Genomic DNA, 12,500 nt, shown 5'->3' on the forward strand with positions numbered 1-12,500 from the left:
TACTTGGTGTCACGTTGCCATAGTGACACGTAGACAAGTGGCTCGTGGCTTGTGAGAATACTTCTATAACAATATGGGTGGTTTGTGGAGCTCTGCTCTACTCTTCTGCCTGTCAGTACATGCTTTTATAGATGCATTTACAATAACTAAAACCTCATGATTTATTATAAACCAGGCATCTTCTAAGCAGTGACTGCGTTCGGTCACTTTCGATTTGAGGGTGATACGCTGAGACCTTTCTTGAGGCGAGGTAGAGTAGTGAGTTTCACATTCGTCTCTGGAGAGACCCCCTATGTATGTTCATAATAACCAACCACACAGGATATTGCACCTCTCTTTCTCTTGTGAGCAGAAAGCACAGTAGCTTCTGGAGTGTAGAGCAGACTACACTACAAGGCCTTGAACACTCACTTCTCTTGAGACAAATGTGTGTGCTCCTCGCGTTTGACATTTCAATCACGTTTTTTATCCAAACGCTCGTTCCTATGTGACCGAATCCTGAATTGCTCACTTATCGAGAAGGACATATTTCTATTCTATCTATCTATGCAGTCTGACAGAGTAGGACGTGGCTATAATTAATGATGCACCTTGATTAGGGGAACTCGCCCCGTTTCCTAAGATTATCTGCTTAATGCAAAGACTATGAACTGACCGGGCTTGGCAGGCACCATAATGAGACTATTAACAGGCCATTCTTCTCCTAAGTACCGTTGAGAATGGCAGCGTGTCGTCCAATTTGTTCTCTGTTCTTCTGCCAAGCTTGGCTGTGAAAGTCTCTCAGTCAAAGTCTCTCGCTCACAGCCATGGTGAGATCGGTGTTCAGTGTGGCGCACAGTGAGATATATACACACAGGGGGCTTGGGGTTGTGGCTCTGGAGGTAGAGCCTGTGTCTAATGATCGCAAGGTCGGTGGTCCGGTGGTTCGATCCCCGGCTGGCCACGTTTCGAGGTGTCCTTGGGCAAGACACTGAAGCGGGCTTCACGGAGTGGCTAACATTGCATGGTAGCTTGCCGTCATTGGTGTGTGAATGTGTGTGTGTGTGAATGGGTGAATGAGAGGCCATTGTAAAGCGCTTTGGAATAAGGTGATATATGAGTGCAGTCCATTTACACAGAGCAGCAGGTAGTGTGTTTACATAACAAGGGATGGATGGATGCCGTAGCCCGCTGAGCTAAAGACAGGTCTTTATGGGTCTTCCTCTTGGGAGGCTGGAGATTGAACCTGGGTCATCTGAGTGACTCAGCCCCACTAGCCTGCCGAGCTGAAGCCGAGGTGTTTGATCTGGTACATTTTGGTCATCAAGTGTAATTTGGAGAACCATCTCGGCTCCACTTGCATACTGCCTCCTCATCCCCACTACCCCCCTGTACAGTTTCTCTACTATAAATACATGTAAAAAGAAAAGTAATTATTCCTTCTTCTAGCATTGTGACTGCCAATGGCCCCTGGTCCTTAGCATAGTTTACTTTTTCTTATGATGACTGATGGATAGATGATTCACTTGCTTAGACAAATGTATTTGTTGTAAGTCGCTTTGGATAAGGGCGTCTGCTAAATGCCCCCCCCCCCCAAAAAAAATGTCTGAAGTCTGAAGTCCTCCTGCTTGGTATGTGCCCAACCTCGATGAGGAGATATTGTCCTTGCCAAACATGTACAGTAAATCACCCACACAGCTGAAACTGGGAGGAGATCCAATACACATTGTACACACCGTTGGCATATATATTTTTCACACCTAACACACAGTTGGCATATCAACATATCACAACCAACACTTGCCAAACTGGTTTCCCCAGTCAATGTAAATCAAGGTTATTGTTCTTGAGCTGTGGATTCTATCAAGAAACGTGTCGCACAACGCTGGCAGACTCCTTACTTAGTTTCAATCAGCACCCCAGACTGCCTCTAGCAACCCTCTCACCTCTTTACCCACATCCCTTTACGCAACCACTGAACCCTCCCTCACACAGCGTTTGAGCAGGTCAAAGTTGACTCGGGCGCTCTCTCTCTGTCTCTCAGTGAGACTCTGAGCACATCACCGCTCGCCACACACAGCGGCTGGTCGAAACCCTTCAGTAGTCTGTGTCGATAAGAGGCCATCCGGATCAGTTTGAGAGCTGACTGAAGCCACGTCAATGTCCGATCGCCGTGCGGTGTGGATGGCCCGTTCAACCACAGCCACTCAAGTCTCTGTTTTAGGACAGTCCCCATCCAGATGAGCAGGAGAGTCAGTTGATGATACCGGCGAAGGTGTTGATGGGCAGAGGGAGACCCTTGTTCATGTACTTGCTGAGGCCAGCTTCGTCCTCCTCCCCCAGGCTGTACTTGGAGCGCATGGTCTTCTGGACGCAGTACCCCGGGTCGACACAGGGGGCGATCTCGATGCTGGAAACGAACGCGTGGATAAGGGACATGTTACTTATGTGAGATCCTTGCGGGTTTACAGACTGAAGGACAATAATGGATTGGGATTAAAACATTATATACCGGATTATGATGTTTTAAGATATCATAATCCCAATCCATTACTGTTATATCTTATCATATCTTATCTTATCAAGTTATATGGTACTTATATGGTTTGATAAGCTTGATAAGTTTGATACAACTTATATGGTTTAATAAACCTATAAGATAAGATATGACAGTGCTGTCATATCTTATCTTATAGGCTTATCAAACCATATTAGATCAGATCATAATCAAACCACCACATATTTCCCACGGCACATAAATTAGGTTAGGGACAAAAGATGGTCTATGATCTTCAAAAATTCCTCAGTCTAACCACCAACCACTAAGACCACCGTCTGCCCTCCTTAGAGCCTCTGCCTAGGGAAAGAGGCATGGGTAGGAGGCACAGCTGAGGTGGTTTGAAATCATGTGATCGTCATCATGTGATGATGTCTGTGACCTAGAAAAACTCCAGTGTCGCCCTCAGACGCTTGAGGACGTCCTCTCGGCCTAACGGTCGACGCCTGGGTCGTCCACGTGAGAGAACCTGGGTCCAAACCCCGTCACGTCCCCTCTCCTCTCACCTCTGTACGTCTTTGAAGGTCCTGCGAGAGTCCTTGTCCAGGATGACAGTGAAGGCTCTCCTCTCCAAGGCTCTGATCTTGATGTTGCAGGTTCGGATCTTGGCCTCCTGGGAAAGAAGCAGGCATGTCTTCCGTTCATTTTCAGGATTATTGAATGAATCCATAACAACACAACACAACATTCAAAACCGTTTCAATTGATCAGCCATGAGGGTTTATTTGACCACTGTGAGTAAAAAGAATTGTTATATCTTTGCACTCTATCAAATTTCAGGACCGTCCTTTCATCACTTTTCCTAGATATGTGCGTTCTACCACCCAGTATCCTGACATTTCCAAAATCACATCAGGATAAGCTAATATAAAGCTATTTTGCAGTTTTTCTGTGTAGGAAGCAGGTTAATTCACAAGTGGTCAACTAGTGGTCGTTGTGTGTAAATAGCAGCTTAGCATTTTAAAGAGGCAGCTCTTTTAGTAGGTAAAAACGGTTGTTCTAGTGTATGGATCTCCCTGTATACTTCTGTCTATATCAAGGAGCATTGTACACACTGTAGGCCTGTGGTACTTACTGTGTTGTTCTTGGGCTTGGTTTCATTGAAAGTCACTGTGAGGCAATTGAGATCTGGGGACGGTAGAGAAACATGGTTTAAACTAGCTTTATTGGCAACGACTGACCACAACACAGACGCATCCATGAACGAGGGTGAAAGGCATATTGTGTCAAACATTGAGTGGTGTGATTACCTTCAGTCTCGTTGTTGGGGATGGCACTGACCAGCACCCCTGACGTCCTGACCGACATGCCCTTGTCTACGTCTCGACCGCTCAACGTCACCTGAGGGGATGAGAGAGAGAGAGAGAGAGAGAGAGAGACACACACACACACACACACACAAACATACGCACAGGCACACACACACGCAAGGTCAAAGGTTAGAGAGAGAGAAACATGGTCCAATGTCAAATACCAGTTACAGTATCCATTCTACTTAATATACAATGTGCCCACACCACAAACAAAATAGAATAAAATAGAATAAAATAGAATAAAATAGAATAAAATAGAATAAAATAGAATAAAATAAAATAGAATAAAATAGAATAAAATAGAATAAAATAGAATAAAATAAAATAAAATAAAATAAAATAAAATCTAAATAGAAACAAGGGACAAGGGAACAATAGTAGGTTATGAGGACATGGTGGAACATGGTGAACCTCTGGCTGACCTTCCTGTAGTTGATGGAGACGACAGCTCCACATATCTCTCCTGAGTTCTTCTTGGACTTGGTGTTCGTGTCTGTGAGGGGCGACAGACGTGGTCAGACTGGGTGAGCGCGCACACACACACGCACACGCACACGCACTCACTCACTCACTCACTCACTCACTCACAGACACACACACACACACACACACACACACACGCACACACACACACACACACACACACACACACACACACACACACACACACACTGTACCCTATTATGTTACCTTTCAGAGTGAATTCTGGGAATTCCATCTCCAGGTGGGAGAGGAACACCTTCTCAGCTGGGTCCTTGGTCAGGTTGGAGTAGGTGATCTATAACCAGGGAGGGAACACACCATCAGAGAGACACAGACAAACACTCATCCACAGTGTGTGGATACACTTTGCTGTTTACTGAATGAGTCCACAGGGACTTCAATGGCTTGAAGTGATTTTCCGGCCTTTTGGAAAACGTATTTATTTATTTACCATGCTAGCATCTCATCTCCAACTTCAAAGAACATATTGCTTTAGAATTGTATATAAAAATGGCCCAACTTCCTCCCCCCTTGTGTTATAATACTTTATTTTGTCAGGTCTTATATCCTATATAATGTATATAATGTTACTATTTTATTCTGACCGAGTACTAGTTTTCTATTTGATTACGTTTTTTAAAATGTTTTTGTTGTAAGTCGCTTTGGACAAAGGCGTCTGCTAAATTCCCTAAATGTAAATGTAAAATCCATAGCACATCCCGGTTACACATCCACCATGCTGGAAAGGTGAGAGGAACAGGCAGCACAGTATGGTTTAGGGTCTGGGCTTCTATCTGACAGTTCATGTTACTGTTGGTGAACCGTTTATTTGCGTAGCCGTGAAGTCCCAATGAGGTCAAAGACCTGTTTTTATACCATTGGGTTTTTGGTGGTTGTAGTTCCTGACACACACACACACACACACACAGACACACAGACACACACACACACACTCTCAGACACACACACACACACACACACACACACACACACACACACACACTGTGGAGTACTAGGAGTCTGTGTACAACAGCAAAACGGCTAAGCCAAGAAGTGGTGGCTGTTTATCTTCAGACCACAACGTCGGCATTGCCATGGCGACTCACCTTGACAGAGTAGATCGTGAAGTAGACAGGCTGCAATCCGGTACGGACATAGTAGGAAATGACATCAGACAGGAAGGGGCTGGCCTGCGCCTGGGTGTTGGTGTTGGACTGTTGGGCAAGACAGGTCATATCATATTAGTATTACAGTATACTATATATCATGGTATATTAGTAGTACTACTATAATATAGTAGTATTTTAGTAGTATAGTGGTTCCACTGAGTTAAGAACCATCCATGTCGGCCTTACGTAGAAGTTCTACAAGCTTCACTAAGCCTCAAATTAGTTGGTTAGTTGGTTGGTTAGTTGGTTAGTTGGTTGGTTAGTTAGTTAGTTGGTTAGATAGTTAGTTGGTTAGTTAGTTAGTTGGTTAGTTAGTTAGTTAGTTAGTTAGTTGGTTAGTTAGTTAGTTAGTTAGTTAAATGGGACTGTTAGTATGTCTCTGTATGGAGCTGTAGCCTGGCCCTAGATCTGCATGTCCACGCTGCACCCGCCACGTCATACAACGCTACATCCATAGGAGCTGGGCTGAGGAAGCTCATGCGGGGGTGCATTTCCCATCCTGTGTCTCAGTTTCTCTTCCTCTTCAGATAAAAAACGCTTACTCAGACTCTCCATGGCAGTGTGAATCTGTTAGAGTACTCACACAGCTCGCTACAGACCAGGCCCCTGCCTCGACAGATATGGTCCCTGACCAGGGGAGGGGGGTGAACTACAGGCTGCAGAAACAGGAGAGAGGCTCCCATTGGCCGCTTTGGCTTGTGAGTTCCGGCGTGCAAGGCTATTTACTGACTTACAAGTGGTAAGTGGTTTCGATGAAAGTCAACAGATGTTATAATATGCGACCGTGGAGCGACAAGTGTTATGCAACTTCCTGTGTCTCTGCTCATCATGCAAGAGGTCCATAGCAACAACGACGGGGTCTAGTTGTTTTGAGAACACCAATGACAGTTCACTTCAGGTCATGGTTGCAGTGACACTATTCAACCTAACCACACTTAGACACACTTCTCACAGGAGAAGCTAATATTCTTCACTCTGAAACGTACGGGCGATGGTATTGTGTCATTGTAAGTGAAGTTGCGGTGTTGCTGTGTTTCGACACGTACATGTATCATGTAATATAATCTACTCTAAGTATCACAGGAGGCCCTGGAAAACAGTAACAACTGTCGCTGAGAAGACCATCCTGGTTAGGGTTGCAAAATTCCTGTAACCTTGTTTTATGTATTGTTTTATTGTCATTGTAACGAGAGGTAAAACGAGATTGTAAGGTAAAACACGATTTAAATGCAAGCCCTAGGTGCTAACAATCAAACACAGTCCTAAGATAATAAAAAACAAGAATGAGACATAAATGTAGATGGATGAACTGAGACTACAAGTTGCTAAAAATAACATTGTGGGAGATAGCTGTGTGATTATTCTGACCGAAACCTGGCTAAATGACACCATCGTGGACTCCGCAGTTAGCTTGGAGGGTCGGACACTACACCGGGCGGACCGCACGCAACTCAGCGGCAAGTCAAGAGGGGGTGGGATCATAATATCGACGAAGGATAGCTGGTGCTTAAACACGAAAACTGTAAGTAGCCACTGCTCCCCAGACCTGGAATACTTGACTGTTAAATGCCGACCCACATACCTCCCGAGGGAGTTTAACGCGGTGTTCATAACATGTGTGTACATAGCGCCTAGCGCGGACGGTAGCCTAGCATTGGCGCGGCTATATGACGTCATCAGTGGCCAACAAAGCACTGATCCACAGGCTATTCACATCATAGCAGGAGATTTCAATCATGTCGACCTGAAGGCAGTACTACCCAAGTTCTATCAGCATGTGAAATGTGCAACAAGAGGAGAAAAAACACTGGACAAGGTATACACCAACATCAAACGTGCTTACAAGGCTAGTCCGCTAGCTCATCTAGGCATGTCTGACCATGTGTCAATCCTCCTGATCCCTGCATACACTACCATGGGGAAAAGTGCTCCCATCACCACTAAGACTGTCAGAACCTGGCCAGAAGGGTCCGCTCCACTGCAGATCTGCCTAAATGACACCCTATGGCAGGAATATGAGCATGAGGACCTGGAACAGTACACGTCGTCGGTTCTGAACCACATAGTGAACTGCACCAACTCAGTCACCGTGGACAAACGGGTCCGGGTCTACCCCAACACGAAGCCATGGATGACTGGGAAGGTCCAAAAACTGATCAACGAGAGGGACAACGCCTTCTTCGCAGGGAAGAGCACACCGCTGTACAGCTCCACCAGGGCCAACCTAAAGCGCGGAATCAAAGCGGCCAAGGCAGACCACAGAGAGAAGATTGAGGAATGCCTCCTGAGCAACGACTCCAGGCGGATGTGGCAGGGGGTTCAGCAGATGACAAACTTCAGAGCCAACAGGCTCACAGCCGCAGAGGACGACCCCCTGCTGGCGGGAAAGCTGAACACCTTCTACACCCGGTTCGACGAGGGGCGAACGGAGGTAACCGCAACACAAACACCACTCTCTCCAGCTCTCAGCAGCCTCACCCTCACAGAGCATGAAGTGAGACGCGTACTGAAGGCAGTGGACCCCAGGAAAGCCTCGGGGCCGGATGGCGTCCTGGGACGGGTGCTGAGAGACTGCGCCGACCAGCTGGCCGGGGTTTTCACCAACATCTTTAACCAGTCCCTGTCCCAGGCCACCGTCCCACCCTGCCTGAAAACCTCAACTATCATCCCAGTCCCGAAGAAAAGCACGGTGAGCTGCCTAAACGACTACCGCCCGGTGGCACTCACACCAATCATCATGAAGTGCTTCGAGAAACTAGTCCGGGCCCACATACTCACACGCCTCCCGCCCAACCTGGATCCATACCAGTTCGCCTACAGAGCCCACAGGTCCACAGAGGACGCCATCGCGACGACTCTCCACGCCACTCTATCCCACCTGGAGAGGGGAAACAGCTACGCGAGACTGCTCTTCGTGGACTTCAGCTCCGCCTTCAACACCATCCTTCCAGACAGGCTAGTGACCAAACTACTAGACCTGGGTCTATCACTATGTGCGTGGATCAAGGACTTCCTGACCGACCGCCCCCAGAGGGTGCGGGTGGGCCCCCACACCTCCACAGCCCTCAGACTCAGCACTGGGTCCCCCCAGGGCTGCGTGCTAAGCCCCATCCTCTACAACCTCTACACCTACGACTTCACCCCCGTCCACCCCAGCAACTCCATCGTAAAGTTTGCAGACGACACCACCGTGGTGGGATGTATCTCGGGGGGGGACGAGGCAGCGTACAGGGATGAGGTAGAGCAACTGAGCAAGCTGTGCAAGGTTAACAACCTGCTGCTGAACAAGTCAAAGACCCAGGAAATCATCGTAGACTTCAGGAGGAAAAAGTCCGAGATCCAGCCCCTGCTCATCGACGGAGAGAGCGTGGAGAGTGTCTCAACCCTCCGATTCCTGGGGATGCACATGCGGGATGACCTGACCTGGAAGGACAACACAAAAGGCACCATCAAGAGGGCACAACAGCGGCTATACACCCTGAGAGTCCTCAGGAAGGAACACAGCAAGCAGGAGATACTGGTGACCTTTTACCGCGGCGCAGTGGAGAGCATCCTCACCTACGGCATCTGCAACTGGTTCTCCAGCTGCACAACAGCGGAGAGAAATGCGCTACAGAGAGTCGTGAGAACAGCACAGAAGATCACCGGCGCCCCCCTCCCCTCTCTGGAAGAGCTGTACAACACACGCTGTCTCAGGAAGGCCTCCAAGATCTCCAGGGACCCGACCCACCCTGGGTACGTACACTTTACCAGGCTGCCCTCGAAAAGGCGGTTCAGGACCCTGGCCGCTAAGACAAACAGACTGAAGAACAGCTTCTACCACAGGGCCGTCCAGGCCCTGAACACAGCAAAGACCTAAGTTCTGGGCCCTGGACAGTCTGGACGGATTGATGGCAGCTGCTGGACTGAAAAAATCAGGTGTAGTGCTGAGGCACAAACATGTACATTTCAAGCCTGCAAACTGCGACACTTTAAATAAATGTGGAATAATACTATTGTGCAATATGACAACCCTAGTCGTCTGTCTGTACAGTATAGTACAGTGGATAGTGTACATAGCCTTTATTTATGTAAACCAGCTCCTTCCCTTCTTGTGATTTTTTTTTTTTTAAAGTGTTTTTTTTCCCCTTTCCTAACACCAGGGGAGCCACCCCTCCTAAATTTCGTTGTTTGGTACCTGTACTGTAGCAATGACAATAAAGTCCATTCATTCATTCATTCATAAATAGACATAAATAGGGGGGATATAAATAGGGGGATAAGTGTTCGGTAGAAATCTGAGAATGTATCTATTATGTAACTTCTATACTTATATACACTATATGGCCTATTCACAGGGGGGTATATAGACAGTATATATGTTACGGTACATGTGGGAAAACGGTTTATGTCGGCATTTCCGGGGACATGGCAGCATAAAACGTTGACTTGGTACATGCTGGCATGTCTAACCCTAACCCTAACCCTAACCCCCTAGCACCTAACCCTAACCCTAGTTTTCCCACTACCGTATTCCCACATGTACCGTAACATATAGTTTCCATATATGGACATTTTGGAAAATTATCGTAGTAGTTTCCCAAACTTACAGGGATTTTGCAACCCTAATCCTGGTTAAATAAAGATGAAGATGAAGAGAGAGAGAAAGAGTCCATGTTAATATCTTTCTGTACCATCTTGGCCAGTTTGGGGATGATGGCTCCCAGACTCTGGATGTTGCATTGGTACCAGGGGTCCAGCATGGCCAGGTATGAGCCCAGGGCGCAGGGGGGGTCTCTGCTGGGCGGGAGGGTCACCTGGAGGAGAAACACATCATGGTACTTTTACTATTACAGTAACTGCTTGTGCTTAATGTGATTGATTTCACATATGCACGCACGCACACACACAGATAACACACACACACACACACACACACACAGAGATAACACACACGCGCACACACACACACACACACACACACACACACACACACACACACACACACACAACACACACACACACACACACACACACACACACAGATAACACACACAGATAACACACACACACACACACACACAGATAACGCACACGCTCGCATGCACACACACACACAGATAACACACACACACACAGATAACGCACACGTTCTCACACACACACACGCCCACACTCACACACATTTCATTGGATGATTTGTTTACTTAGATAAACGTATTAGTTGTAAGTGGTTTTGGATAAAGGCGTGTGCTGAATGTCATCTGCTGACAGGCTGTTTGTTGTCTTTGACAGCGGGTGGGTGACGCCTGTAGTGGGTGTGGTCCATAGTTGTCGTGGGTGTGGTCTATAGTTGTAGTGGGTGTGGTCTATAGTTGTAGTGGGTGTGGTCTATAGTTGTCTACTGACTGGTCAGATGAGGTGGAAATGGCGTTATTACTTTGACTGGGGAGATGAGTCTGTGTGTGGGTGTGTGTGTGTGTATATTTGTGCAAGGGGGGGGGGGTCTGTGCACCTGAGTGTGTGCGTGAGTGTGGGGGGGGTGGAAAGGGGAAAGAGGGGGCGGTGGGAAGTGTGTGTGTGTGTGTGTGTGTGTGTGTTGAGACCATTCTTACTTTTCCAGGCGAGGTGGGGGTGGTGGGGGGGGTGGGTGTGAGCTCCTCACTAACAGGGATGTAGTAGAACTGGAGGTTGACCCTCGTGGTCAGAAAGAGGCGGCGTGCTTCCCGTTTCCTGTGAAGAGAAGTTTTAGAAGGGGGATGATTTTGACCGTTTTTATTTCAGAGGGGATGCCATCCCCCCCCTAATCCCCCCTCAACTCGAGTGCTGGTAATAACCTGACTTACGCAATCAGAGAAGTCCCTGTGATTCTCACGCAGAGCAACCCACAGCAACACACACGTAACCGCGGTCGGGTTCAACTTCCTCACCCCAGATTATAGATATTGGGAAGTAGAGACTGGTCTAGAAGGAGTCAGTTGAGGCCTCTGTGGTCCTCTGTGTCTCAGCTAGTAGAGCATGGCGCTAACTACGCTTAGGTTGGGGGTTCGATTCCCGCTGGGACCATATATACTGAAAAATGTATGCACTATGTATGTAATGTAAGTCGCTTTGGATAAAAGCATCAGCTAAATGGCATATATATGAGTCATATTCAGATTTTTTTGTCCTCATGTGAGGAAATTAATCACTGTTAATCAGCACTCAATCACTGTTCTTATGGTTTAAATTGGGCATGGTTAAGTGGCAGAACTGTCTACAAACAAGCTCTTTTCTATAATCAATTAAGACACAAAAACCTATCAAATGTATACTACACACAGTACTACTGTAATACAATCTGAGTGGAGTGGCTCATTAGGATGCTGTCTCTCTAACACTACATTACCCACAAGCCCCCTGGTCTGGTCTCTCACCTGAGCAAGTAGAAGGCTTTGGCCAGCCTCCCCAGAACCCTGTCGTCCCCCATCACCACGATCCTCGCCGTGAAGTGTCTCTGCTGCCTAGGCAACGAGGTCTCGCCGCACCCCGCCCTCCTCTGCAGCGTCCCCCCTCCCCCCCCTCCTCCCCCTCCCCCTCCTCCTCCCCCCCCGCCCCCGTCCAGGGCCTCCTGCATCAGCACCATGCTGTCCGATACCGAGGGCCTCATCTTCATGCCCCCCCGGCGGGCCAGACGACTCTGCTGCTCCTGCTGCTGGTGCAGTACCACCCCCCCTCCACCAGGGGGCTCCACGGTCGGGTCGTCGGAGGCGCCGGGGGGCAGGTCCCTCTCGATGCCGCTGTCCGTGGACATGACGGAGTGGCGGGGCATCTCGGGGGAGGGCAGGCGGATGGGGAGGTCGCTGAGGGAGAAGTCCCCTACCTGGTCCTGGTCCTGGTCCTGGCTGAGGGAGAACTGCTCCGACATGGAGCTGGAGCGCACACACTTGGCCAGCTGCCGCCCTGGGGGAGGAGGAGGGGGGGGGGGGGGGGGGGCGTTACTACAGGCAACCGCTTACCAAGCATAATAGAGCCATGAAA

The 12,500-nt window shown here is 48.2% G+C and overlaps 1 protein-coding gene across 1 annotated transcript in view; it reads right to left on the reverse strand.

Moving 5' to 3' along the window:
- Window positions 1-2,232: 2,232 nt before the first annotated feature.
- Window positions 2,233-12,500, reverse strand: part of pik3r6 (phosphoinositide-3-kinase regulatory subunit 6) — a gene marked incomplete at its 3' end in the record, with an annotated part of 13,720 nt that continues 3,452 nt past the window's right edge. The window contains exons 5-14 of the mRNA XM_080522894.1: window positions 11,897-12,422; window positions 11,096-11,213; window positions 10,175-10,297; window positions 5,439-5,546; window positions 4,540-4,627; window positions 4,272-4,342; window positions 3,787-3,877; window positions 3,612-3,664; window positions 3,043-3,149; window positions 2,233-2,389 (exon numbers count right to left, since the gene is read on the reverse strand). Coding sequence (XP_080379020.1) covers window positions 2,233-2,389; window positions 3,043-3,149; window positions 3,612-3,664; window positions 3,787-3,877; window positions 4,272-4,342; window positions 4,540-4,627; window positions 5,439-5,546; window positions 10,175-10,297; window positions 11,096-11,213; window positions 11,897-12,422 — 1,442 coding nt within the window. The remainder of the gene's footprint in view (window positions 2,390-3,042; window positions 3,150-3,611; window positions 3,665-3,786; window positions 3,878-4,271; window positions 4,343-4,539; window positions 4,628-5,438; window positions 5,547-10,174; window positions 10,298-11,095; window positions 11,214-11,896; window positions 12,423-12,500) is intronic.

This window comes from Nansenia antarctica (genome assembly GCF_963989245.1).
Source record: "Nansenia antarctica genome assembly, chromosome: 2".
NCBI classification, from domain to species: Eukaryota; Metazoa; Chordata; class Actinopteri; order Argentiniformes; family Microstomatidae; genus Nansenia; species Nansenia antarctica.